Source organism: Entelurus aequoreus, linkage group LG08 (assembly GCF_033978785.1).
Source record: "Entelurus aequoreus isolate RoL-2023_Sb linkage group LG08, RoL_Eaeq_v1.1, whole genome shotgun sequence".
In the NCBI taxonomy this organism is placed as follows: Eukaryota; Metazoa; Chordata; class Actinopteri; order Syngnathiformes; family Syngnathidae; genus Entelurus; species Entelurus aequoreus.
In genome coordinates this window covers 57,407,554-57,432,979 of record NC_084738.1, presented here as the reverse complement: position 1 = coordinate 57,432,979, position 25,426 = coordinate 57,407,554, and the positions used below count along the sequence as shown (strand labels likewise).

Genomic DNA, 25,426 nt, shown 5'->3' with positions numbered 1-25,426 from the left:
CAACACACACCTGCGACCGCCGCCTCGGAAACATCTGGATTGTTTAAAAAAAACTAAACATGGGCATATCTTGACAAGAGCCTGCAGGCCTTGTCTCCTCTTCTTCTCCTCTTCCGCCGTCAAACAACCTCTTTTCTCACCCTCTCCTCCTCCTCGCACCCGCCGTTCACCTGGCGCCCGCTGGTGGCGGCGCAGAGTACTGCAGGCTTGATTTTCTCACTCAAATGAATGCATTTTTCATCTTCACTGCTAAACGAAGGAACATATGCAAACTTCCAACAGCTAAAATAATAGCAAAGCCCTTGAATCTCAACAAAATTATTTAGCTTTTATAAAACATACAGAGCGGAGCTGTTGGTTGTGACGGTTACCAAGACGAGCGCCAAAGCACGGGTGTCCAAAACACTGTTCGTAGCTCAATTTTTAACGGCCCGCGGCACAATCGTTAGCATTCTAATATTAGCGTGTTAGCTTTTTCGCTAACAGTCATATTTGGTCTTTTGGTGCATGCTAATGTTAGCATGCTAGCATTTAAAAATGTAGTTCATTTTGCTCATATCCTTGTTACTTGATGCTATCTGGCCAGCGTGCTAACTGTTAGGTACACACCTGAGAGTAATATATTACGGTACTTGATACATGCTAACTTTAGCATGCTAGCATTTAAAAATTCAGGTACACACCTGAGAGTAATTTGGTGCTTAATGCATGCTAACATTTGCATGGTAGCATTTTAAACAAATTGTTCAGGTTCACACCTCGGAGTAATATATTTTGGTACTTGACACATGTTATAGTAAGCGTTTTAGCATGCTAACTTTAAAATGCTAGCTTTTTAAGCTAATTCAGCAGGTATACAACTCATGTTTCATAGATTCGGATATTTCGCTAATGCCAATTGTAAGCATGTTAGCATAGTACTGTTAGCATGCCAGCTTTTTTAGTTCATTTTGCGCATATACTTGTTACTTGATGCTATCTGCTATCAGCGTGCTAACTGTTAGGTACACACCTGAGAGTAAAACATTACGGTACTTGACACATGTTACAGGTAGCGTTTTAGGATGTTAACTTTAACATGGAAGCTTTTGCAGCTAATTTAGTAGGTATACACCTCAGTCGTATTTTTGCACTTGATGCATGCTAACGTTAGCATGTCAGCATTTTAAACACATTTTTCAGGTACACACCTCGGAGTAAAATATTATGGTACTTGACGCATCTTACAATTAGCCATTTAGCATGCTAACATTAGCATACTTGCTTTATTAGCTAATTTTGTAGGTATACACCTCAGTCATGTGTTGGTACTTGATGCATGCTAAACAACATTTTCCGGTACACACCTCAGAGTAATATTATGGTACTTGACGCATGCTACAGTTAGCATTTTAACATGCGAACATTAACATGCAAGCTATGCATGCTAATGTTAGCATGGTAGCATTAAAAAAAAAAAATTCAGGTATACACCTCAGTAATATATTATGGTACTTGACGCATGTTACAGATAGCATTTTTGCATGCTAACATTAGCATACTAGCTTTATTAGCTAATTTTGTAGGTATACACCTCAGCGATGTGTTGGTACTTGATGCATGCTAACGTTAGCATGCCAGCATGTTAAACAACATTTTCCGATACACACCTCAGAGTAATATAGTATGGTACTTGATGCATGTTACAGTTAGCATTTAAACATTCTAACATTAGCATGCTAGCTTTATTTGCTAAATTTATAGCTACAAACCTCAGTCATATTTTGGTACTTAATGCATGCTAACATTAGCGTGCTAGCATTTTAAACAAATCAGGTACAGACCTCAGAGTAATATATTATGCTACTTGACGCATGTTACAGTTAGCATTTTAGCATGCTAACATTAGCATACTAGCTTTATTAGCTAATTTTGTAGGTATACACCTCAGCCATGTGTTGGTACTTGATGCATGCTAACGTTAGCATGCCAGCATTTTAAACAACATTTTCTGATACACACCTCAGAGTAATATAGTATGGTACTTTATGCATGTTACAGTTAGCATTTAAACATGCTAGCTTTATTTGCTAATTTTATAGCCATAAACCTCAGTCATATTTTGGTACTTAATGCATGCTAACATTAGCGTGCTAGCATTTTAAACAAATCAGGTACAGACCTCAGAGTAATATATTATGCTACTTGACGCATGTTACAGTTAGCAATTTCGCATGCTAACATTAGCATACTACCTTTATTAGCTAATTTTGTAGGTATACACCTCAGCCGTGTGTTGGTACTTAATGCATGCTAACATTTGCATGGTAGAATTTTAAACAAATTGTTCAGGTTCACACCTCAGAGTAATATATTTTGCTACTTGACACATGTTATAGTTAGCGTTTTAGCATGCTAACTTTTAAATGCTAGCTTTTTTTTAATCTAATTCAGCAGGTATACAAATCAGTGTCATATATTTTGATATTTCACTAATGCCAATTGTAAGCATGTTAGCATAGTATTGTTAGCATGCTAGCTTTTTTTGTTCATTTTGCTCATATCCTTGTTACTTGATGCTATCTGGCCAGCGTGCCAACTGTTAGCATTTCAGTTTGGCTTTGGCTCGTCAGCATTCATGCAAAATTTATATCGAAATGGCATTTACTAGTTCTTTGAAAAAAATCCATAGATTGGATGTAAAAACTACCAAAATGGCCACCGCATCCTTTTCCAGTGGAAAAAGTTTGGTGCAACCATGCGCTAAAGGTTAAAGATGGAAGGACCGTTACTTCCACGGTGCGTTTGAGGTCTGTAGGAGACACAAACGTTGCATGAGGGGCCTCGCTCTTCTTCTGTGGTCTCAAACTAAAGTGGGTCATTCGCACACCTGGAAGCCAAAAAGCCGCTGTCACCGCCATGAACAGGATGTGGGAAGTGACCACGCAGACACCATTTGTGGGGGGGGGGGGGGGGGGCAGTCAGCATGGCCACTAACGACCCGTGACATCATGGTCAGGTCAAAGGGTCACTGTGCTAAACTAGTAGCATTAGCAGAATAGTCGCTCATAAGGCCCACTCTGACATGATGAGCTGTTCCTTTAAGAAATCTGTCTTCATATTCAAAGTTGAAACTAAAAGATCATTTTAACGACAAAAAGGTTTTTTAGGAAATTAATTAAGAAACATTGTCCATATTTGAAGAGCATTTAGCAATTAATTAGCATAATCCAGGGGCGTCCAAACTTTTTCCACTGAGAGCCGCACACTGAAAAATGAAAGCATGCGGAAAACCAATACAACATAGACATCTTATAAGTAGACGCAGCATTGACTGCTGTGACGCGAGAAATTTGGCCGCCATCTTGAAGTGGTGATGAGGAGCCTAAACTGACAGTTGACAGGTAGAAAACAAAGATGGTGTTCAGCGTTTTCCTGCTCAACTGAGCGGACTGTTGAAAATAGGAATCGGGGAACTACTTTTCACAAGTAAGATTTAACATTAACGTATGTATTGACGTTGTATTTTGTGAAAAGAATATTACCACAGAGTTGAGGAACAAACACCATGCTTGATGGAAAACCTCAAGTTTAGTCGCACGCCATTTGCGTTCCAGCTTTCTACATGATAATTTCTGGGCTTTAGTTTCTTCTGTAAACCATGGGGTACGCCTTTTAGGGGCCCTTTTTAGCTTTAGCGGTGCTACAATATCAATGGTGTCGCGCAGGGCGTCATTAAAGTTGTTAGTGAGGTTATCAATAGAGCCCACATAATTTGGGAATGGTGCCATTACCGAAGGCAGTAGGTCAGTAAGAGTCGTCGTTGTGGCAGCATTAATGTTGCGGCTGCTATAGTAGTTATTATTATTATTATTAGTTTGTTGACAATGAGTAAGAACTTCGAATTTTATAAGGTAATGGTCGGACATTACTTTAGTGTACGGGAGTATCGTAACTTTAGAGGTGGTGACACCCCTGACAAGCACTAGATCTATCGTATTACCGTTGCGATGCGTGGGTTCATTTATTATTTGTGTAAGACCACAGCTATCAATTATGGTTTGGAGCGCCACGCACTGAGGGTCCGATGGGGTATTCATATGGATATTAAAGTCCCCCATTATGATTATATTGTCGGCGTGCGTCACTAGATCGGCAACAAACTCTGAGAATTCACTGATGAAGTCCGAATAGGGCCCAGGGGGGCGGTAGATAACAGCCAGGTGGAGAGGCAGCGGTGTGACAAACCTCAAAGTGAGCACCTCAAACGAGTTATATTTATTATTTAGGTTAGGTGTAAGATTATAGTTTTCATTGTATATTAGTGCGACACCCCCTCCCCTTTTAAGAGGTCTGGCAACATGTGTATTGGTATAGCCAGGAGGAGATGCTTCATTTAGCGCAAAAAAATCGTCTGGTTTGAGCCAGGTCTCGGCGAGACCAACGACGTCAAGTTTGTTGTCTCTAATGACTTCATTAACTAATAGCGTTTTGGAAGATAATGATCTTATGTTTAAAAAGCCCATATTATAGGTAGTGGGCTGTTTTGAGGATTGTTTGTTGAAATTATCCGAAGTAGCAATATTAATAATGTTGCGTTTATTATGCGTATTGCACTTTAAATAGTTTCGACCATATCTAAGAATTGATACGACGGGGATATTCAGATTGTTTGCTTGATGTTGCGATAAACTGAACGCATCATAGTTAGCTACCTCGGTACAATGTATGTCTGCCTCTGACACGGTCACAAAAGAAAAAACATTATGTGAGTTGTGTTTTATTCTAAGAGAATTGCTATGTGTGCAGGGATTATCCAGCCTGACGCCGGCTAGTTGTAGTTTAAATGGCTTCTTACCCGGAGACTCCACGTTTCTTTGGTTAGCTTTTCTCGTTGTTGTTAGCCCAGCTTGGCATCCCCGCTTCTGCTTCCGCTCGCACCGCCTATGTCGTCTCCATTGGCGGTCACCGCTAGCACTTGACTCTGCTGCTACAAAGGCCGCTCGATGTAGCCCACGAAGTATTCCCATGCTAGCGAGGAGGTCCACCGTACATGCATCTTTCAGTCTATAACGACCCGATCCATCCACATCCAGAATTGTCTGTCGGTCATATGTGATCACAGAGTGTTCACGCTTTGAGCCAGCCATGAAATTGACAGAAATGACGGGTGTTTTTGCCAAATCGCTCTACACTCCCAAGAGCGTTAGCAGAGCCGCTGCATTCTCATGCGATGCGCCACCACAAGAATAAAACACGCCAAAACATGTGTCCTTTATCATAGCTACACGTATGACAAAAAAGCGTGTGAAAATCAGTGGTATTCAGTGAGGTAAGATGAATTAAATGCGCTGACAGTAATTGCTCCTGCCAAATGAATTGCACTGAGTGGAACGGATCCCCACTCCAAGATGGCGGCCCCGCGTCTCGTCAGCGCCAGTAGGCAGTAGCGCTCAATGCTACGTCTACTTATAAGATGTCTATGTGTATACAATATACTTATATTTTTTACTTTTGGGAACCGGGGAAAAATAAGTCGTGCATTTTTTTTAATGCTTAAATCTCTCTATCAACTTTAGGTCTGTTTGTTGATACAGGAAAAAAATAATAATAACAATAAAAGCATGTTTTTTATGGCAAAAAACAACAAAATATGCAATATATTCCCCCCCAAAAAAATTAATAGTGGAATATCTGATTGAAGTAATTAGAGCCCTAAATAAGTCATTATTATTTTTGAAGTAATCCATCCATCCATTTTCTACCGCTTGTCCCTTTGGGGTCACGGGGGGTGCTGGAGCCTATCTCAGCTGCACTCGGACAAGTCGCCACCTCATCGCAGGTCCAACACAGACAGACAACATTCACTCTCACATTCACACACTAGGGCCAATTTAGTGTTGCCAATCAACCTATCCCCAGGTGCATGTCTTTTTCAAGTAATGAAAAAAAAATCACACTAAAGGTCTCGGGGACCAAAAAGGGTCCAAGGCTCATTAAAATTTTTTTAAATAAGTCAATTTTTTTCTTCAACACTTAAGTGTCGAGATCAAGCTCAGATATTTCTGTTGGTGATATAATTGTATTGTTTTTTTGTTTGTTTGTTTTATGCCGTTTTTAGGCAAAGAAAAAAAAAAGTTTTTGTATGGCAAACTCAAAAAATTGCAATATTTTCCCCAAAAATATTTCAAAGTGGAATATAGTAATTGGAATAGTAATTGGAGCCGTGAATAATTCATAACGACATTGATTTTAATTAAGATTTTTAGAGGTGGGGTGCTCTGTGAGCTGGGCGGCAGGGCCTTCGGCGGTCTGATCCTGGTCTACATAAGCTAGCTCTCCGGATGTGGAACGTCAACTCGCTGGTGGGTAAGGAGCCTGACCTGGTGCGTGAGGTAGAGAAGTTCCGGCTGGATCTAGCCAGACTCACTTCGATGCACATAAGAGCTCTGGAACCAGTTCTCTTGAGAGGGGCTGGACTCTCTTCCACTCTGGCGTTGTACGCAGTGAGAGGCAACAGGCGGGGGTGGCAATACTTGTTGCCCCCCGGCTCAAAGCCTGTACGTTGGAGTTTAACCCGGTGGACGAGAGGGTAGCTTCCCTCCGCCTTCGGGTGGGGGGACGGGTCCTGACCGTTGTTTCTGCTTACGCAGCAAACAGCAGTCCAGAGTACCCGCCTTTTTTGGAGTCCCTAGAGACTCCCTCTGGTGATTCCCTTGTTCTGCTGGTTGACTTCAATGCTCATTGGCAATGACAGTGAGACCTGGAGAGGCGTGATTTGGAGAAACGGCTTCCCAGATCTGAACCCGAGTGGTGTTTTGTTATTGGACTTTTGTGCTCGTCACAGATTGTCCATAACGGACGCATGTTCAAACATAAGGGTGTCCATATATGCACTTGGCACCAGGACACCCTAGGCCACAGTGTGGTGATCGACTTTGTGGGTGGTCATTGGATTTGCGGTCTCATGTTTTGGACACTCAGGTGAAGAGAGAGGCGGAGCTTTCCATGGTGGTGAGTTGGCTCCGATGGTGGGGGAGGATGCCGGACAGACCTGGCAGGCCCAAACGCACTGTGAGGGTCTGCTGGGAACATCTGGCAGAGTCTCCCATCAGAGAGCGTTTCAAGTCCCGCCTCCGGAAGAACTTTGAATATGTCACAAGGGAGGCGCTGGACTTTGAGTCTGAGTGGACTATGTCCCGTACCTCTATTGTCGAGGCGGCCAATCGGAACTGTGGCCGCAAGGTGGTTGGTGCCTGTCGTGGCGGTAATTCCAGAATCACTCTGGTGGTGAGGGATGCCGTCAAGCCGAAGAAAAAGTCCTATCGGGTGCTTTTGGCTTGTAGCACAGGCTAAGCGGTGTGCAGCTTCAACGGACGTAGGGGCAAAAACTCGGACATGGGAGAAGTTCGGGGAAGCCATAGAAAACGACTTCTGGACGGTTTCGAAGCGATTGTGGACCACCATCCACCGCCTCAGGAAGGGGAAGCAGTGCACTGTCAACACCGTTATGGTGAGGATGGTGTGCTGCTGACCTCAACTCAGATCGGTGGAGAGAATACTTAGAAGACCTCCTCCATCCTTCATCCTATGAGGAAACAGTGCCTGAGGAATCTGTGGGGGACTCTCCTATTTTTGGGGCTAAGGTTGCCGAGCTAGCTCAAAAGCTCCTCTGTGGAAAGGCCCCAGGGGTGGATGAGATCCAGCCGGAGTTCCTCAAGGCTCTGGATGCTGTGGGGCTGTTCTGGTTGTCAAGACTCTGCAGCATTATGTGGACATCGGGGGCGGTGCATCTTGATTGGCAGAATGGGATGGTGGTTCCTCCCTTTAAGAAGGGGAACCGGAGGGTGTGTTCCAATTATCGTGGGATGACACTCCTCAGCCTTCCCCGTAAGGTCTTTTCAGGTGTACTGGAAAGGGGGCTACACCGGATAGTCAAACCTCGGATTCAGGCGAGCAGTATGGTTTTCGTCCTGGTCGTGGAAATGTGGAACTCTATACTCTCGGCAGGGTCCTTGAGGGTGCATGGGAGTTTGCCCAACCAGTCTACATGTGCTTTGTGGACTTGGAGAAGGCATTCGACCGTGTGTCTTCGGGAAGTCCTGTGAAGAGTACTCAGAGAGTATGGGGTATTGGACTGCCTGATTGTGGCGGTCCGCTCCCTGTATGATCGGTGCCAGAGCTTGGTCTGCACTGCCGGCAGTAAGTTGGACCCGTTTCCAATTAGGGTTGGACTCCGCCAGGGCTGTTCTTGGCAAAGATTCGGTTTACAACTTTTATGAACAGAATTTCTAGGTGCAGTCAGGGCAATGAGATGATCCGTTGAGAGAACAGCCAACTGGTAGAAGACCACGGGGAAGACCTAGGACACTTTGGGGGACTATGTATCCCAGCTGGCCTGGGAACGACTCGGGATCCCCTGGGAGGAGCTGGACGAAGTGGCTGGGGACAGGGAAGTCTGGGCTTCTCTGCTTAGGCTGCTGCCCCCGCAACCCGACCTCGGAGAAGTGGAAGAAGATGGAGATTTTTTGAGTAATGACAGTTTTAAAAAAAACACACACAAATGGCCCCACTCACAGAAGTGTTAAAAATAAATATTTCTTCTTTTTTTTTTTTTTTACTTTTAAGACTCAAGTCTCTAGATTAACTTTAGATCTATCCGTTGATTATAGGTGTTTGTTATATTTTTTCAATGTGTTTTTTTTGTTGTTTTAAGCCCTTTTCTCAAAGAAAAATAACAAAATTAAAAGCAATTTAAAAAATGCATTACTTTCTCCCAACATTTTACAAAGACGAATATTTAGCCTTGAATAGGTCAATAATTCATAACAACATTGATTTTTATTCATTATTATTTTTTGAGCAATGAACAAAAAAAAGAAAGTCAACATTGCCAATTTTAAAGTTAAAGTCAAACTTTTTTAACGTTACATTTACCTGTTTGCTCTTGTTATTCCACTCTTTTATATTATTTTATGAATGTGCCGCGTGCCGTTAAAAAGAATTTGCTGCAGGCAACGCTTCGGATACCCCTGGGGTAATGCAGGAAGACAATCAGAGAGGTATAATGGTCACGTGCTGTTATTTGACACCCAACATATGCAGAATCCCGAATAAAAGCAGGAATAAATCGATCAAATGAACGATAAATGCACTTATTTTCAACAACGACAGGAGGAGCATGTACAGAACATCAAATGTTAACCGAGCAATAATCCTCTCATCAATTTTCGATTTATGAAATGAGATTTTTTGAAAGGAAAAGTGTTATTTATTGAAGGTGGCGCCAGTGAGTATTGTTGTTGTTTTTCTATTCCAATAAAGATCTGTTTGTCACAAATGTGGTTTCAAACCAAACGTGAGTGATTGAATGTTTTAATAGAGAAGATACATTTCTAACAATTATGTGTTGTTGAAAAAAGCTGATGGTGCCCATGAGCCAGTCACGGATCAGAACCATCCTCGCTCTCCACGTCACAAAAGTCAAGGCAGCGTTTGCTGTTTTAGCTCCTCAGTGGCGTGCGAAGGTCCTCACAGCCAAACAAGATGTGTGTGTGTGTGTGTGTGTGTGTGTGTGTGTGTGTGTGTGTGTGTGTGTGTGTGTGTGTGTGTGTGTGTGTGTGTGTGTGTGTGTGTGTGTGTGTGTGTGTGTGTGTGTGTGTGTGTGTGTGTGTGTGTGTGTGTGTGTGTGTGTGTGTCACCATAAAGTTATACTGGCCATGTTGGCAAAGCCCGGGTCCTTTCGGAGCTTCCAGTACATTTCCTTTGTCAACCACACGTCACGGCCGCAACAATCTTTGGCTTTTCTGAACACAAATTGTTTAAATGAAGACGATGACAAGTAACAATGAGTGTGTTTGCTTGGAGGGGCGGCCTTACTTGAAGAAAGCGGGAACATGCTCCTCCCCTTTTTTGCCGAGCTCTTTCCTCATCTCCCGCTGGCGCTCCTCGATCTCGTCTTTCTTTCTGTCCGTCTCGTCCACTTGTCCTTCCTCCAGCAACCTGCCGACAGCAAGCGCATTATTACCTCCTCAAGCAGCTTTTATTCTGCACCACTTTTTTTGTTAGTGGGACACTTCTTGTTTGAGTCTGTAACTTCCTGTTTGGTTTGGAACTTCTTACTGGTGATATCCTGTTGGTCTTACTTTGCAACTTCCTGTTTGTGTTTGGAACTTCCTGTTTTTTCATTTCTAACCTCCTGTATGTTTTCATTGCAGTTTTTGTCAGCAACTTCCTGTTTGTGTTTGTAACTTCTTGTGTTATTTTGTAACTTCCTGTTTTTCGTTTCTAACTTCCTGTATGTTTTTAATTGAAGTATTTGTCTGCAACTTCACGATTTGTGTTTGCTTGTAACTTCCTGTTTGATGTTATTTCTCACTTCCTCTAAGTGCTTTTGTGTTTGTCACTTCCTGTTTGTAACATCCTGTTAGTGTTTATCTGCAACTTCCTGTTTTCATTTGTAACTTCATTTTTTCTGTTTCTGTGTTTTTGTTTTAGATTGGTGTTTGTTTCACAGATCTTGTTGCTTAGCAACATCCTGTTAGTGTTTGTCTGCCACTTTGTAACTTCCTGATTGTGTTAGTAACTTCTTGCTTGTGTTAGCGACTTCCTGCTTGTGTTAGCGACTTCCTGTTTGTCTTAGCAACTTCTTGTTAGTGTTAGTGACGTCCTGCTTGTGTTAGCGACTTCTTGCTTGTGTTAGCGACGTCCTGCTTGTGTTAGTGACTTCCTGTTTGTCTTAGCGACTTCCTGTTAGTGTTAGTGACGTCCTGCTTGTGTTAGCGACTTCTTGCTTGTGTTAGCGACTTCCTGCTTGTGTTAGCGACTTCCTGCTTGTGTTAGCGACTTCCTGTTTGTCTTAGCGACTTCCTGTTAGTGTTAGTGACGTCCTGCTTGTGTTAGCGACTTCTTGCTTGTGTTAGTGACTTCCTGCTTGTGTTTGTAACTTCCTGTATGTGTTTGTAACTTCCTGCTTGAGTTAACAACTTCCTGCTTGTATCAGCAACTTCCTGCTTGTGTTAGTAACTTCCTGTTTGTGTTAGTAACTTCCTGCTTGTAGCAGCAACTTCCTGCTTGTGTTAGTAACTTCCTGTTTGTGTTAGTAACTTCCTGTTTGTGTTAGCGACTTCCTGCGTGTGTTAGCAATCTTCCGACTTGTGTTAGCAACTTCCTACTTTTGTTAGTAACTTATTGCTTGTGTGAGCAACTTCCTGTGTGTGTTAGCAACTTCCTGCTTGTGTTTGTAACGTCTTGCTTGTGTGAGCAACTTCCTGCTTGTGTTGGTGACTTCCTGCTTGTGTTAGCAAATTCCTGGTTGAGTTAGCAACTTCCTGCTGTGTTTGTCTGCCACTTTGTAACTTCCTGATTGTGTTAGTCTGCCACTTTGTAACTTCCTGATTGTGTTAGTAACTTCTTGCTTGTGTTAGCGACTTCCTGCTTGTGTTAGCGACTTCCTGTTTGTCTTAGCGACTTCCTGTTAGTGTTAGTGACGTCCTGCTTGTGTTAGCGACTTCTTGCTTGTGTTAGCGACTTCCTGCTTGTGTTAGTGACTTCCTGTTTGTCTTAGCAACTTCCTGTTAGTGTTAGTGACGTCCTGCTTGTGTTAGCGACTTCTTGCTTGTGTTAACGACTTCCTGCTTGTGTTAGCAACTTCCTGCTTATGTTAGCAACTTCCTGCGCGTGTTAGCAACTTTCTGCTTGTGTTAGTAACTTCCTGCTTGTGTTAGCAACTTCCTGCGTGTGTTAGCAACTTTCTGCTTGTGTTAGTAACTTCCTGCTTGTGTTAGCAACTTTCTGCTTGTGTTAGTAACTTCCTGCTTGTGTTAGCAACTTCCTCCTCGTGTTAGCGACTTCCTGCTTGTGTTAGCAACTTCCTGCTTATGTTAGCAACTTCCTACGCGTGTTAGCAACTTTCTGCTTGTGTTAGTAACTTCCTGCTTGTGTTAGCAACTTCCTGCGTGTGTTAGCAACTTTCTGCTTGTGTTAGTAACTTCCTGCTTGTGTTAGCAACTTTCTGCTTGTGTTAGTAACTTCCTGCTTGTGTTAGCAACTTCCTCTTCGAGTTAGCGACTTCCGGCTTGTATTAGCGACTTCCTGCTTGTGTTAGCAACTTTCTGCGTGTGTTAGTAACTTACTGCTTGTGTTAGCAACTTCCTGTGTGTGTTAGCAACTTTATGCTTGTGTTAGTAACTTCCTGCTTGTGTTAGTAACATCCTGCTTGTGTTAGTAATTTCCTGTTGCTGTTAGTAACTTCCTGCTTGTGTTAGCAACTTCCTCCTCGTGTTAGCGACTTCCTCCTCGTGTTAGCGACTTCCGGCTTGTGTTAGCGACTTCCTGCTTGTGTTAGCAACTTCCTGTGTGTGTTAGCAACTTTCTGCTTGTGTTAGTAACTTCCTGCTTGTGTTAGCGACTTCCTGCTTGTGTTAGCAACTTCCTGCGTGTGTTAGCAACTTTCGTGTTAGTAACTTCCTGCTTGTGTTGGTGACTTCCTGCTTGTGTGAGTAACTTCCGGCTTGTGTGAGTAACTTCCGGCTTGTGTTATAGCAACTTCCTGCTTGTGTTAGTAACGTCTTGCTTGTGTGAGCAACTTCCTGTGTGCGTTAGCAACTTCCTGTGTGTGTTAGCAACTTCCTGCTTGTGTTTGTAACCTCCTGCTCATGTTAGCAACTTCCTGCTTGTGTTTGTAACCTCCTGCTCATGTTAGCATTTTCCTGCGTGTGTTAGTAACTTTCTGCGTGTGTTAGCAAATTTCTGCTTGAGTTAGCAACTTCCTGCTTGTGTTAGTAACTTCCTGCTTGTGGTTGGAGACTTCCTGCTTGTGTTAGTAACTTTTTGCTTGTGTTAATGACTTCCTATGTGTTAGTAACTTCCTGCTTGTGTTAACTTCCTGCTTGTGTTAGTAATTTCCTGCTTGTGTGAGTAACTTCCTCTGTGTGGTCACCGTTGGTCGGGCCGCAGCCTGGTGTCTGTAGGGGGCAGCAGAGGCCTGAGGTCTGGCGTGAGCTCGTTGAGTTCCATGGCGAAGGAGGAGAAGCCGTAGTAGAGCAGGTGGTCTTTGGGCTGTGGGTCTGCCGGGCATCAGGAGAGGAGGTGGAAGGTGAGGAAGGGAACAAAGGATATAGAAGAAGAAAGTTCCAGAAAAGACGTACTTGGCTTCCAGACGCACTTGGGCGTGGGCAGCGTGTCACAGAAGATGCCTTCATGCCACAGACCTCCAAAGCGGTGAACGACACTGCCACTCTGGTCCAGCACCGTGCCCTGGACCTCGTTCTTGTTGGCCTCGGAACCCCAGTAGCGAGACTACCAGACCAAAACCAACATGTGGGACCGTGACAACAAGGGAAGAACCAGGTACTTCTTGAAGGACTCACCTTCACGAAGGTGATCTTGCAGGTGCACGCGTTGCTCTTCAGGTTGCGGATGGTGACTTCGCCGTAATGTTCCAGGTAGCGCTGCTGACTCAGCACGTTGTGGATGCAGGTCACCACTTTGTTCCACTCGTAGTGGTCTCTGTACCTGGACGTGACACCAACAACACCTCAGGGGACATTCTCCTGGAGCGTCCCGTCATCCCGCCGACGTTACCTGGGCAGCGTGACGTTCACCATTCCGGTCGGCACGATCTCCAGCGACTTGCCCCAGAACTTGTTCTTCCACCTCTGGTCTGTTGGCACACCAAGAAGAAAAAGGGTTCAAGCTCAAGTCCAAATTCTGCCTCTGAGGTCCTGAAGTGTCACCTTGCCAGAAGGAGAAGTTGTCTGAGTCTGCATGGCAGGCTGAGATGGGAGGATGGTGACACACCTGAGGCCACAAAGAAGCAGGAGATCACGACAAGGTTCTAGCAAGGTTTGTACTCACGTACAACACTTAATACCTTCAGTACATCATCATGTGGGATACAAGGATGGAACAGTGTTAATATGATCCACTTCAACAAACTGTTCAAAGTGTTTACAAAGTACGAGAAAGAGGAATACTGATAAAAAAAATATTCAACCTTATTGATGAAAGACATCATTTATCACAGGGGTGTCCTAACTTTTTCTACTGGAAAATGAAAGAATTCGGGGGTAATTTTGAAATGTTTCATTTTCAATACACTATATTTATTTTTTTAACCTCAAGGGCTCCTCTAGAGGTTGGTGCCAGGGACCCCGGAAGGGTCTCAGTCATAAAAATAAAAACAAGTCATATATGTATGTATTTATATATATACAGTATATATATATATTTTATTATTATTTTTTAAATTATTATTTTTTCATTAAATGCTTAACCCTCTAGATCAGGGGTCCCCAAACTACGGCCCGCGGGCCGGATCCGGCCCCCCAGCATCCAAAATCCGGCCCACAGGAAGTCCCAAGCTAAAAAAAAAGTTTTTAATTTTTTTAAATTTTTTTTAATTTATATATTTTTAATCTTTCCTTTGTAATCCATTTTCTACCGCTCGTTACTCTTGGTGTCTCCTAGCCGCTCAGGCAAATCATATTGTCTAAAAATGAATTTTCCCATCGATAACGTGACAATGTTAAATGTTGATGAACATCAATGTTAATTGATGCTAAATGACAAAACGGATTATAAAGACTATGTACTGTATATATTGACGGATTCATATATCCACATTTATCCATAATTAAGAGTTACTTCTTTCTATATTTCTATAGTCATATTTTAAATAGCTAATGTTCCATCTTGTACTCTTTTCATTGTTTTGATCGTCTCATGACAAAGTGCTTGCACTGGGGATGGCCTTGGGGTGGAAGGCAGAGAGAAGGAATCCTCCTTGCTTCCCTTCAGGCCGACTCTAGATAAGGAGCACAATGAGCATGTGTTTGAGGTGAGACAAGTGAGGGCGGGGAAGATATTGAAGAGGAGAGTGTTTTACGGGAGGTGAGCAGATCAACATGGGCTATGCATTTGTATGTGTTGTTCGAGGCTGGTCTCTATTCTCAAATATTTGAAAATAAATTACAAAATACCTATCCTGTGTTTGGTGGTACATTTGAGTTCAGTTTATATGTCATCTAAGGAACTTGGGACTGACCAGCGTTTTACATCCCACTTGGAGGAACATCTGGTCAAACGCAACAATTTGGGGGCTTCGTCCGAGATGACACGCTGACAATTGGACCTTCTCTTGCAATCTTCTGGACAGACTCACATGGCCAAAACATAATTCAAGGTAAGCAGAACCTTTCTTTTTAGATAAAATCTGCATTAGGAGTCTGTCCTGAGGTCTGTAAGTCAAACACAGAATTGTACCCCAGACACAGAGTGGTGATTTTGATAGATTGATTGCATTTTCATTGATTGATTGCATTTTGATAGATTGGTTGCATTTTGCCGTAGCCACCATTGCATAAAAGTTGTGAATACCACTCACATCATTGTGTCAAGATTACCGTGACGGGCTGCTTCACTGACGAGTAAGCAAATAGTAACGGGTTAGAGTTAGAGGCTCTAGCTGCGTATTGTACAATAAATTGCACGGGTTAGAGTTAGAGGCTCTAGCTGCGTATTGTACGATAAATTGTACGGGTTAGAGTTAGAGGCTCTAGCTGCGTATTGTACAATAAATTGCACGGGTTAGAGTTAGAGGCTCTAGCTGCGTATTGTACGATAAATTGTACGGGTTAGAGTTAGAGGCTCTAGCTGCGTATTGTACAATAAATTCCACGGGTTAGAGTTAGAGGCTCTAGCTGCGTATTGTACGATAAATTGCACGGGTTAGAGTTAGAGGCTCTAGCTGCGTATTGTACGATAAATTGCACGGGTTAGAGTTAGAGGCTCTAGCTGCGTATTGTACGATAAATCTCAGGGGTTCGAGGCCCCTGAAAAAAAAAAATGGACACAATGGCCAAGGAGTGTGACAGACAAGAATGTGATGGCGGCTGGGGAAAATGTGATTAATCATTACTGTGTAATGATCAATTGAATGGACGGTTGTCGACAATGGAACTAGCAGGTAGAGAAAAAAAAAAAAAAAGAAAAAAAAAAAGGAGAGAAAAAAAAAAAAAAAGGAGAGAAAAAAAAAAAGGAGAACGTTCCTTGAAAGGGTTAAGAGGGAGTTTATAATACTCGAAAAGTCGTGAACTCAAACGTCTGGTAAAAAAAAAAAAAAAAAAAAAGTAACTGGCAGTTTTATAGTAAAGTGAAACGCAGAGAGTGTGCTGCTGAGTGTGAGTGTGTGTGTGCGGGAGTGCTTACGCATGCTCGTGTGTGTGTGTGCTGCTGTGTGTGTGTGTGTGTGTGTGTGCGGGAGTGCTTACGCATGCTCGTGTGTGTGTGTGCTGCTGAGTGTGTGTGTGTGTGCGGGAGTGCTTACGCGTGCTCGTGTGTGTGTGTGCTGCTGAGTGTGTGTGTGTGTGTGTGTGTGTGTGTGTGTGTGTGTGTGTGTGTGTGTGTGTGTGTGTGTGTGTGTGTGTGTGTGTGTGTGTGTGTGTGTGTGTGCTGGTGAAAATGGAACACTCAGGGTGAGAATTTAAGAGTTTGGCGTACTATAAAAGTAAACGGGGATTACGTGGAAAAACGAAATGCAGCAAAAGAACCGATGATTAATGACAGAATTGACTGATTGGTTTTTTGTCTGCCGCGCATGCGCAAGACAATTCAAACGACCCGCCCAGACTTTGACTAGGCCACCGCCCCCTACTCCAGTGACAAGAGAAGGAGGTATTAACACGGCCCCTCTAAGATTAATCCTGCCTCCGAAAATTAACCCCTTGTACACGTCTGACCATTTTCTCCGGCAGACATTTTTGACACATGACATTAACACTTTGGACATACTACAATATAAGTCTCTTGCCGATGCATACATGCAAGCCATTGTTGACCTTGCTTTCCCACCTGTACCTCCGGGAGGGAACCTTTGGCCAAACACTTTGGACAAAGTTAACCCTGATATACATGGTGCCAAAAACAATATATGGTAGGACATTTTATTCATCCCATGCAAAATAGGGCTAATGACAGAGCAACAAGGAAACGACTCCTTCATTTACAGATCGCTGAAGATAAAAGGTCAAAAGAACTAATTAGTAAAAAATCAGCTAGGGTATATTCAGCACTGGGTGACCTTGCTTCTGAGTTCCAACAGGTGGAGGAAAGAATCCTCAACAGACGTGCGACCAGACGGTTGGACTCGGGTGGTGGACAACACGGTGCTTCAAAGCCAGTCCGGGTGGAAACTGTTTCGGCTGTGACCAGCCTGGTCACTGGAGTCGTGACTGTCCGAACATTTCCGAACAGGAAATGTTCCGTAGTGCCAACAAACGAACACAAAAGCGTGGCAAAGGACGCCCACTGCAGGAGCCCCAGCAGGAGATACAGACTGGCCCCCTGCTGGACATGAGTGTCAACGGACAATGTTATCAGTTCGTGATTGACACTGGCGCCACCCATTCGATTCTGAATGCAGAGGTACCAAAGAAACTGTGTGCTTCCTCTTTAAAGGTTGAAGGCTTCGCTGGGGTCACAAGAAGGTTACCTGTCACCAAACCACTTCCGGTTCAGATTGCGGGACACACACTAAAGCACCCCTTCGTGATTGACCTGCACACACCCTGCCAGATTGGTAATGACCTCCTTTACAGACTGTACCCTGACAGTCAATATCGCACAGAAGGAACCTTCCTGGTGTTACCTGACGGCTCAACCACCAAGCTGCGACACCACTACCAAGGCTCCTCCATGAGCTCATACCACAGCCTGAAACAACAGGAATGGCTGACATCCAACTGCTCTAACAGTGAAAACCCTGACTGACTGAGATGCTTCCGTGTGTTCTGCCACCCAACTCGCCATATGTTATGATTATTTCTATATGTTGGAACTCAAGGTGTGGCTGCTCATGTTGACCTATCTTTGCAACAGCTAGCATGGTATAAGATGGACACAATAGTGTCCCACATTGTTCCCTTGCTCTCTGTCTCGCCTACAAAACCAAAGAACTTAGGTGCAATGATAAGACACGGCGTAGCTGCCAAACATTACACCGACACCCAAATACCACATTTTCAATTGTTTAGGTTTAGCACACAGTTGTGTTAAACACATAACTATGGGCTGCACTTTAGACACCTGTAGGCTACGAGGAGCTAGCAGCTACACAACAGCTGAGCTAAAACGACACATTACACATTTAAGCATATCAAATGATTATAGTTGCTCATTACATACACAAAGTTGCCATGGCAGAAGTCTGATAGAAAGTATTCAGTAACAAATGTGTCCGCATCATTCGACTTTCTACAACATGAGCTTGACTTAATCAATTATTGGGGCCACCAGGTGTGGTAAAATTTCAAAATACTATTGATAAAGCATCCGCCATAAGGGTAGTATTTTTCTAGTATTTGTGACAATATAAAATATAAGCATATTTAGTGGAGTTTGAGTTATTTGTGATATTGCTAAGGGGTCCCCTACCCTAACAACACCCCCCAGTGGACCACAGAGGCTAAAGAGACTATCATTGACCTCAAACATGACTTGTCCTCCGCTACTTGGCTATTAGTTGACCTTTTTCTTAGATGTTTCTGAAAGTGATAGTATTACTAACACAGTCCTTTTTCAGAAACAGAAGGGGGTGAGTGAGGGTGGATACAGACTCCTTGGAACAAAATCGACAATAAATCCGACTCTGACACATTCCATAGTTTTAACGTTTTTCCCGTGGGTAAGAAGTTATAACTAATTTTAATTTGAAAATAAAGATTTTACACATCGATAATAGTTTAGTAAATCAAATTTAGAATATGGAGGAGGTGAGGGTGAACCATGTATAGTCTTTGATTTCACTGATATGATCAATACGGTACAAGGGAAAAGGTACGTACTGACTTGTGTTGACAATCACAGTGGTTGGCCGGAAGCAACAACAACCTCAAAAGAGGATGCAATATCAGTAATTAAATGACTTGTGAATGACCTAGTACCCCGACATGGTTTCCCCAAAAAGATTAGGTCAGACAACGGCAACCATTTAAAAAAAAAAAAACTCACTTAGCCTTGGTCGAAAAGGCTTTCGGACTAGAACACAGGTTTGGGGTACCATCCTGAGTCCCAAGGTAAGGTTGAAAGGATGGACCAGAACATTAAAAACTAATTGGCTAAAATCTGTGCACAGACCAAATTTAATTGGATTGACATGTTGCAATTAGCGTTAATGATCATTCGAAGGTCCGTGAATGAAACTGTTTTACCGCCCTTTGAGTTTTTCACCCTATGAGCTGCATACAGGTCAGCCCAGGACCAGCAGCCGCCATGGAAGGAGGACTCAGCGTAAAACCAAAATGGTATTTTACACAAAAAATGCAGAATTTGTGTGCCAGTTCTTCTGTACAGATACGAGGATGACAGCCCGCCACTCCAGATTCCCTTCCACCCGCTGAGAGGGTCAAGATCTAGGTCATCAAACGCAAGTGGACGGAGCCCGGGTGGACTGGTCCCTTCAAGGTCGTGGAACGGACGTCCCACGCCCTTCGATTGGCTGGTTAAAGGGACACCTAGTACCACCTCTCCCTCTACACTCCTGCTGAAGAACCTGACAGATTACCAGCGGATGTCATTGCTGACATCGCCACTACATCTGCCCCACTCGACCCCCTAGCAGCGCCTTTTGAGCCTGAGGCATCTGAAGAAGAACGGGAGCAGAAAACGACTCATTTTTAGTGTGTGTGTTAACGAGGTAACACACATAAGGGGTGATTGTGCTAGTAACCTCTCCCCCTCTAGGTCATAGAAGAGCGAGGCTTTAATTACACACACATAATCCTACAGCCCAGAAGACGACGCTGAGAGAGAGATTTTCTACCTGTATTACTCTTTTCAACTTCTATATTGTATATCCTTATTTGAGACCAGCCTTTATACTCAAAGTTATCCAATTTCTCTTGCTTGTTTGCCGCATAACTATCTGTGTCGTTACATTAAGTGAAAAGTTTGATATTTATCCCCGTTTTGTTACCTAAATTACTCTGATATTGATAGACGAAAGGCAGGATGTTACACCCGGTAGTGTTCCCTGACGGACTGGTGCTTGGGCGTGTTCTACTGTCTTTGTGTCTCAGTTCTTCCTTCCTGACGACAGTGACTGACAAGTGTCTAAGAACATACAGCGGACTTTAAATAGACTGGGTCAAAGGGGATAGCAAGACTTATTTTTTGACCTGTGCAGTGTGATTAATTACGGGGGACACAATAGCTATTACCGTGGTAATAATCTCTATATTTGTTACGACTCAACCGTGAACCATTGGTGTCGGATGCAGACAACATACTATGGTAAGTGGTGCCCATCGTCCCTTTTATGTTGTTTTGGGGGTTGACCTGACTGATACAGACTCTAAAGGAATTATTAAAATTAATGTCCTTGAGAGGGCGTTAACTACCTCTACACCCTCTGTAGCACCTAAAGTACCACCCCACATTGGTGGTGTTTCAAAGGCTCTCACATCTGTGCGTGCTAATGACATCACCACCGAAGGCCTGGTAACTTTGACCTTAGGAGCGGGTACAGGTAAACCTGTGGCTCAGGTGGATGCCAAAACCTGGGTGACTGTGTTGCTTGTTCCGCTGGACGTCCCCTTTCCCCACACTTATCCCGCTCCCTTTAAGTTGACTGACATAAATGGCTTGGTTCAGAAGGCCTTAGAAGGCCTCCAAGCCCTGTCTAAGGAACTTACTGAAGTTTCCGGTGTCTCTGACCCCTTTAAAGATTGGCTCTAGACCACCTTTGGCAGGTGGACTGACATAATTAAGTCTGCCCTAGTCTCCTTTAAAGTTTTCTTGGCCATTATAGCCTCATGCGGTTGCTTTATCGCCCATGCAACCGCATCTTTGTTAGAGCTGTCAAAGGTCAACCCCACCCTGTTTCTAGGTTTGCTATGTCTCTGAAGGGGGTCAAGCAAAATGGAGACTTTCGAGAATTGTTGGTTTCCTTCCCTGACCATGACGACATTGACGTGGACTCCCTCCATCTATCTTCCATGTAACTATGCTGTTGTTTTATTGCTAGCTTGCTCAAAAAGGGGCGTGCTTTAGAAGTGTTGAACTAGTGATGAAGATCTTTTTAGAAGATCTTGAAGGGGGAATTGACGGATTCATATATCCACATTTATCCATAATTAAGAGTTACTTCTTTCTATATTTCTATAGTCATATTTTAAATAGCTAATGTTCCATCTTGTACTCTTTTCATTGTTTTGATCGTCTCATGACAAAGTGCTTGCACTGGGGATGGCCTTGGGGTGGAAGGCAGAGAGAAGGAATCCTCCTTGCTTCCCTTCAGGCCGACTCTAGATAAGGAGCACAATGAGCATGTGTTTGAGGTGAGACAAGTGAGGGTGGGGGGGGGGATATTGAAGAGGAGAGTGTTTTACGGGAGGTGAGCAGATCAACTTGGGCTATGCATTTGTATGTGTTGTTCGAGGCTGGTCTCTATTCTCAAATATTTGAAAATAAATTACAAAATACCTATCCTGTGTTTGGTGGTACATTTGAGTTCAGTTTATATGTCATCTAAGGAACTTGGGACTGACCAGCGTTTTACATCCCACTTGGAGGAACATCTGGTCAAACGCAACAATATACATATATATATATACCAGTGGCGTGCAGTCACTAGAGGCAGGGGAGGCGGGGCCTCACCTGCCATCATGGAAAGAAAAAGAAAAAAAAAAAAAATTAAATTGTTATATGTATCCAGTGATTATACTAAAGTTATTTTCCATTTAACTTCACCAGTTTTAGATTATTTTTATTTTTATTTTCACATTTGCCGTTCAAATGCCAAGCACCTCCGCCGCAGAATGCACCGCCCGACGGGAGCACCGCGGCCACACCAACCAAAGCCCACACCCAAACCCTCCACGTGCAAGACCGAATCCACCCAAAAAAAGTCACTTAACAAGAAGCCAAAAAGTGCAAAAACAACAATGCAGGAGCCGCGAACGACCGCAGGGACACAACATTAGGTACACCTGCACTGCCGGTTCATATGTTTTTAAAGTTGACTGTGATGATGAAGTCGTGCCTCACCAGACATTAACCTCACCGCACACCACTGATATATACAGCCTGGGCCCCCGGCCAAATTTTTTTAACCCAATGCGGCCCCCCGAATCAAAAAGTTTGGGGACCCCTGCTCTAGATCAACTTCAGGTAATTCTGTTAATATAGAGTTTGTTGTTTTTTTATGTGTTATGCTTTATTTGTCAAAACTTTCCTTTTCATTGCAAAAACACAAAATACGCAGTATTTTAAAAGTGGAATATTTGATGTGAAATAATTGTGAACTTAGATATGTCAGTAATCTACAATAACATTGATTTTAATGTATTAATATTTTTGAGCAATGATAGTTTTAAAACAAAAAAGTCCCACTAAAACTTTGGGAGCTTCAAAAGGGCCCCACTCAGTGTTAAAAATAAGTCATTATATATATATATATATATATATATATATATATATATATATATATATATATATATATATATATATATATATATATATATATATATATATATATATATATATATATATATATATATATATATATATATATATATATATAAACATACACATAAATATGTATATACCGGTACATATACATACACACATATATATGTATGTGTATATATATATATATATATATATATATATATATATATATATATATATATATATATATATATATATATATATATATATATATATATATATATATATATATATACTGTATATATATATATACACACACATATGTATATATATGTGTGTATGTGTATACATATACACATACATATATACATACATACGTATATATCTACATACATATATACATACATACAAACGTATATAAATATACATATGTATATATATGTATATATTCATACATACGTATATGTGTGTATATATATATATATATATATATATATATATATATATATATATATATATATATATATATATATATATATATATATATATAATATATATATATATACACACATATACCTGTATATATAGTTTTTATGTGTTTTTTTTTGTTTCTTTCTTTTATGCCTTTATGTCAAAGGAATTTAGAATTTTTTTTGGCAAACATACAAAATATGCAATAATTTCCCCAGAAAATGTTCAAAGTGGAATATTTGCTTTAAAGCAATTGAAATCTTGAATAGGTCAATAATTCATACCAACATTGATTTTGATTCATTATTATAGTATTTTTAGAATGTGCCGCGACACCTTTGATCTGCAGAATCACATGTTCGGTCAATTATGTTAAACATGCAGTAATTTAACCATCTTTCATGTGATATTTATTGATTTATTCATGTATTTGATGTGTTAAAGATGGAAAAAGGAACTGAACAATTATTTCCACGTGGAAAAGGGTGGGATAAAATAAGCTCTCCTTCTTCCTACTCCTTTTCGGACATGTTGGAATGAAAACTGTAATCTTGTGATGTAAACATTGTAACTGTATAAATCACTATATTGTTATTATTTTATTTATATTACTCTTTTTGTTTTTTTTTTTCTCTTCTTTTCTGTTATTAAACATATCTGAAATGATACAGTTTGTGGACACGGGGGCTCGTGTCTTCATTCTTTATAAGAAATGTTACTAAAGTGTATGATTTTGACTTTTTTTGTTGCGCTTGGAAGAGGTACTTTTCTCGCTCTCTGCTGCTGTCTGGCGGTTGAACTCGGTAGTGCACTCTTCCCGCGTTCAAACGCTCCCACTTTAAGTGAGGCATGAGACAATAAATTAATCAAGGCCCCACTGAAGGCGTGGAAGAACTGGGACAGGTCGTCCCAAATGGAGCAAAATATTGTTTAGGATCCTCCCAGGAGAGTGGAAGTTAGGATTTGATTACCACCAGGAGCTGGAATGTGTCCCAGCACTTAGTGGGCTACTGTTTGGTGTTTGACTGTTGACCTGCTCGCTGACGAAGCAAAAGCCGCGGTCCTCTCTCACACACTCGTAGGTTTCTCCCAGGACCGGGTTGAAGGGCTTGTAGCGACTCCGGAAGGCGGCGGTGGAGTAACCTGAGATGGCGAAGGCGGCGATGTACACCTGAGAGAAACAACAGAAACAGAACTAAACATGTGGCTTATTAAGGACAATATATATAAAATAGTGCTTGATACCGTGGTAGAGCGCAATATATGTATGTGTGGAAAAAAATCACAAGACTACTTCATCTCTACAGGCCTGTTTCATGAGGGGTTCCCTCAATCATCAGGAGATTTTAATAGAAGCATTCACATACCATGGTTTATATAGGACACAGAACGGGTAGGTACAGGCAGGCGTGGGGGGCGTGGTGATTGGCTCATGTGATACCTAGGAGGTGTTTCCTTCTGTGACGGCATGTTGATACAATTTCGCTGCGCTTGTTGAGGGATGACAGGTCTGGGCGGTATATAATAAACAGTTTCTCTTTTAAGCATAGGTTGCATCTTTTATTACCACTGTTGTAAGGTGTGCTGGATGCAAGAATTTGCCATGTTATTGAATATTCAACATGATTGTCTTTGAGATTCTTGCATCCAGCACACCTTATATATGTACATATATATACATATATACATATATATATATATATATATATATATATATATATATATATATATATATATATATATATATATATATATATATATATATATATATATATATATACACATATACACATACATATGTACAGTAATGGTCAAAAGTTTACATACACTTGTAAAGAACATAACGTCATGGCTGTTTTAAGTTTCCAATAATTTCTACAACTCAAATTTTTTTGTGATAGAGTGATTGGAGCACATGCTTGTTGGTCACAAAAAACATTCATGAAGTTTGGTTCTTTTATGAATTTATTATGGGTCTACTGAAAATGTGACCAAATCTGCTGGGTCAAAAGTATACATACAGCGATATTTGGTTACATGTCCCTTGGCAAGTTTCACTGAAATAAGGCGCTTTTGGTAGCCATCCACTAGCTTCTGGCAAGCTGCTGGTTGAATTTTTGACCACTCCTCTTGACAAAAGTGGTGCAGTTCAGCTAAATGTGTTGGTTTTCTGACATGGACTTGTTTCTTCAGCATTGTCCACATGTTCTCAATGGGGTTGAAGTCAGGACTTTGGGAAGGCCATTCTAAAACCTTAATTCTAGCCTGATTTAGCCATTCCTTTACCACTTTTGACGTGTTTGGGGTCATTGTCCTGTTGGAACACCCAACTGCGCCCAAGACCCAACCTCCGGGCTGATGATTTTAGGTTGTCCTGAATAATTTGGAGGTAATCCTCCTTTTTCATTGTCCCATTTACTCTCTGTAAAGCAGCAGTTCCATTGGCAGCAAAACAGGCCCAGAGCATAATACTATCACCACCATGCTTGACGGTAGGAATGGTGTTCCTGGGATTAAAGGCCTCACCTTT

The 25,426-nt window shown here is 42.0% G+C and overlaps 2 protein-coding genes across 4 annotated transcripts in view; one reads left to right on the top strand and one right to left on the bottom strand.

The window, feature by feature from the left end:
* The window catches only part of tbx21 (T-box transcription factor 21), a 31,564-nt gene extending 30,218 nt beyond the window's left edge, over positions 1-1,346 (top strand). The window contains exon 6 of the mRNA XM_062055089.1: positions 1-1,346. This exon is cut by the window's left edge and continues 908 nt beyond it. The gene's annotated coding sequence lies outside the window, so the exon portion shown is untranslated.
* Positions 1,347-9,285: 7,939 nt separating this feature from the next.
* Positions 9,286-25,426, bottom strand: part of osbpl7 (oxysterol binding protein-like 7) — a 53,547-nt gene continuing 37,406 nt past the window's right edge. For 2 of the 3 annotated variants that reach the window (XM_062056894.1, XM_062056896.1), the window contains 8 exons: positions 23,930-24,067; positions 13,716-13,779; positions 13,564-13,642; positions 13,350-13,494; positions 13,128-13,278; positions 12,920-13,046; positions 9,859-9,981; positions 9,595-9,785 (listed from right to left, as the gene is read on the bottom strand). In XM_062056894.1, the coding sequence (XP_061912878.1) occupies positions 9,677-9,785; positions 9,859-9,981; positions 12,920-13,046; positions 13,128-13,278; positions 13,350-13,494; positions 13,564-13,642; positions 13,716-13,779; positions 23,930-24,067 (936 nt within the window). In that variant the 3' untranslated portion in view covers positions 9,595-9,676. Of the gene's footprint in view, positions 9,786-9,858; positions 9,982-12,919; positions 13,047-13,127; positions 13,279-13,349; positions 13,495-13,563; positions 13,643-13,715; positions 13,780-23,929; positions 24,068-25,426 lie in introns of all 3 variants that reach the window. The other variant, XM_062056895.1, reaches the window with a different exon arrangement.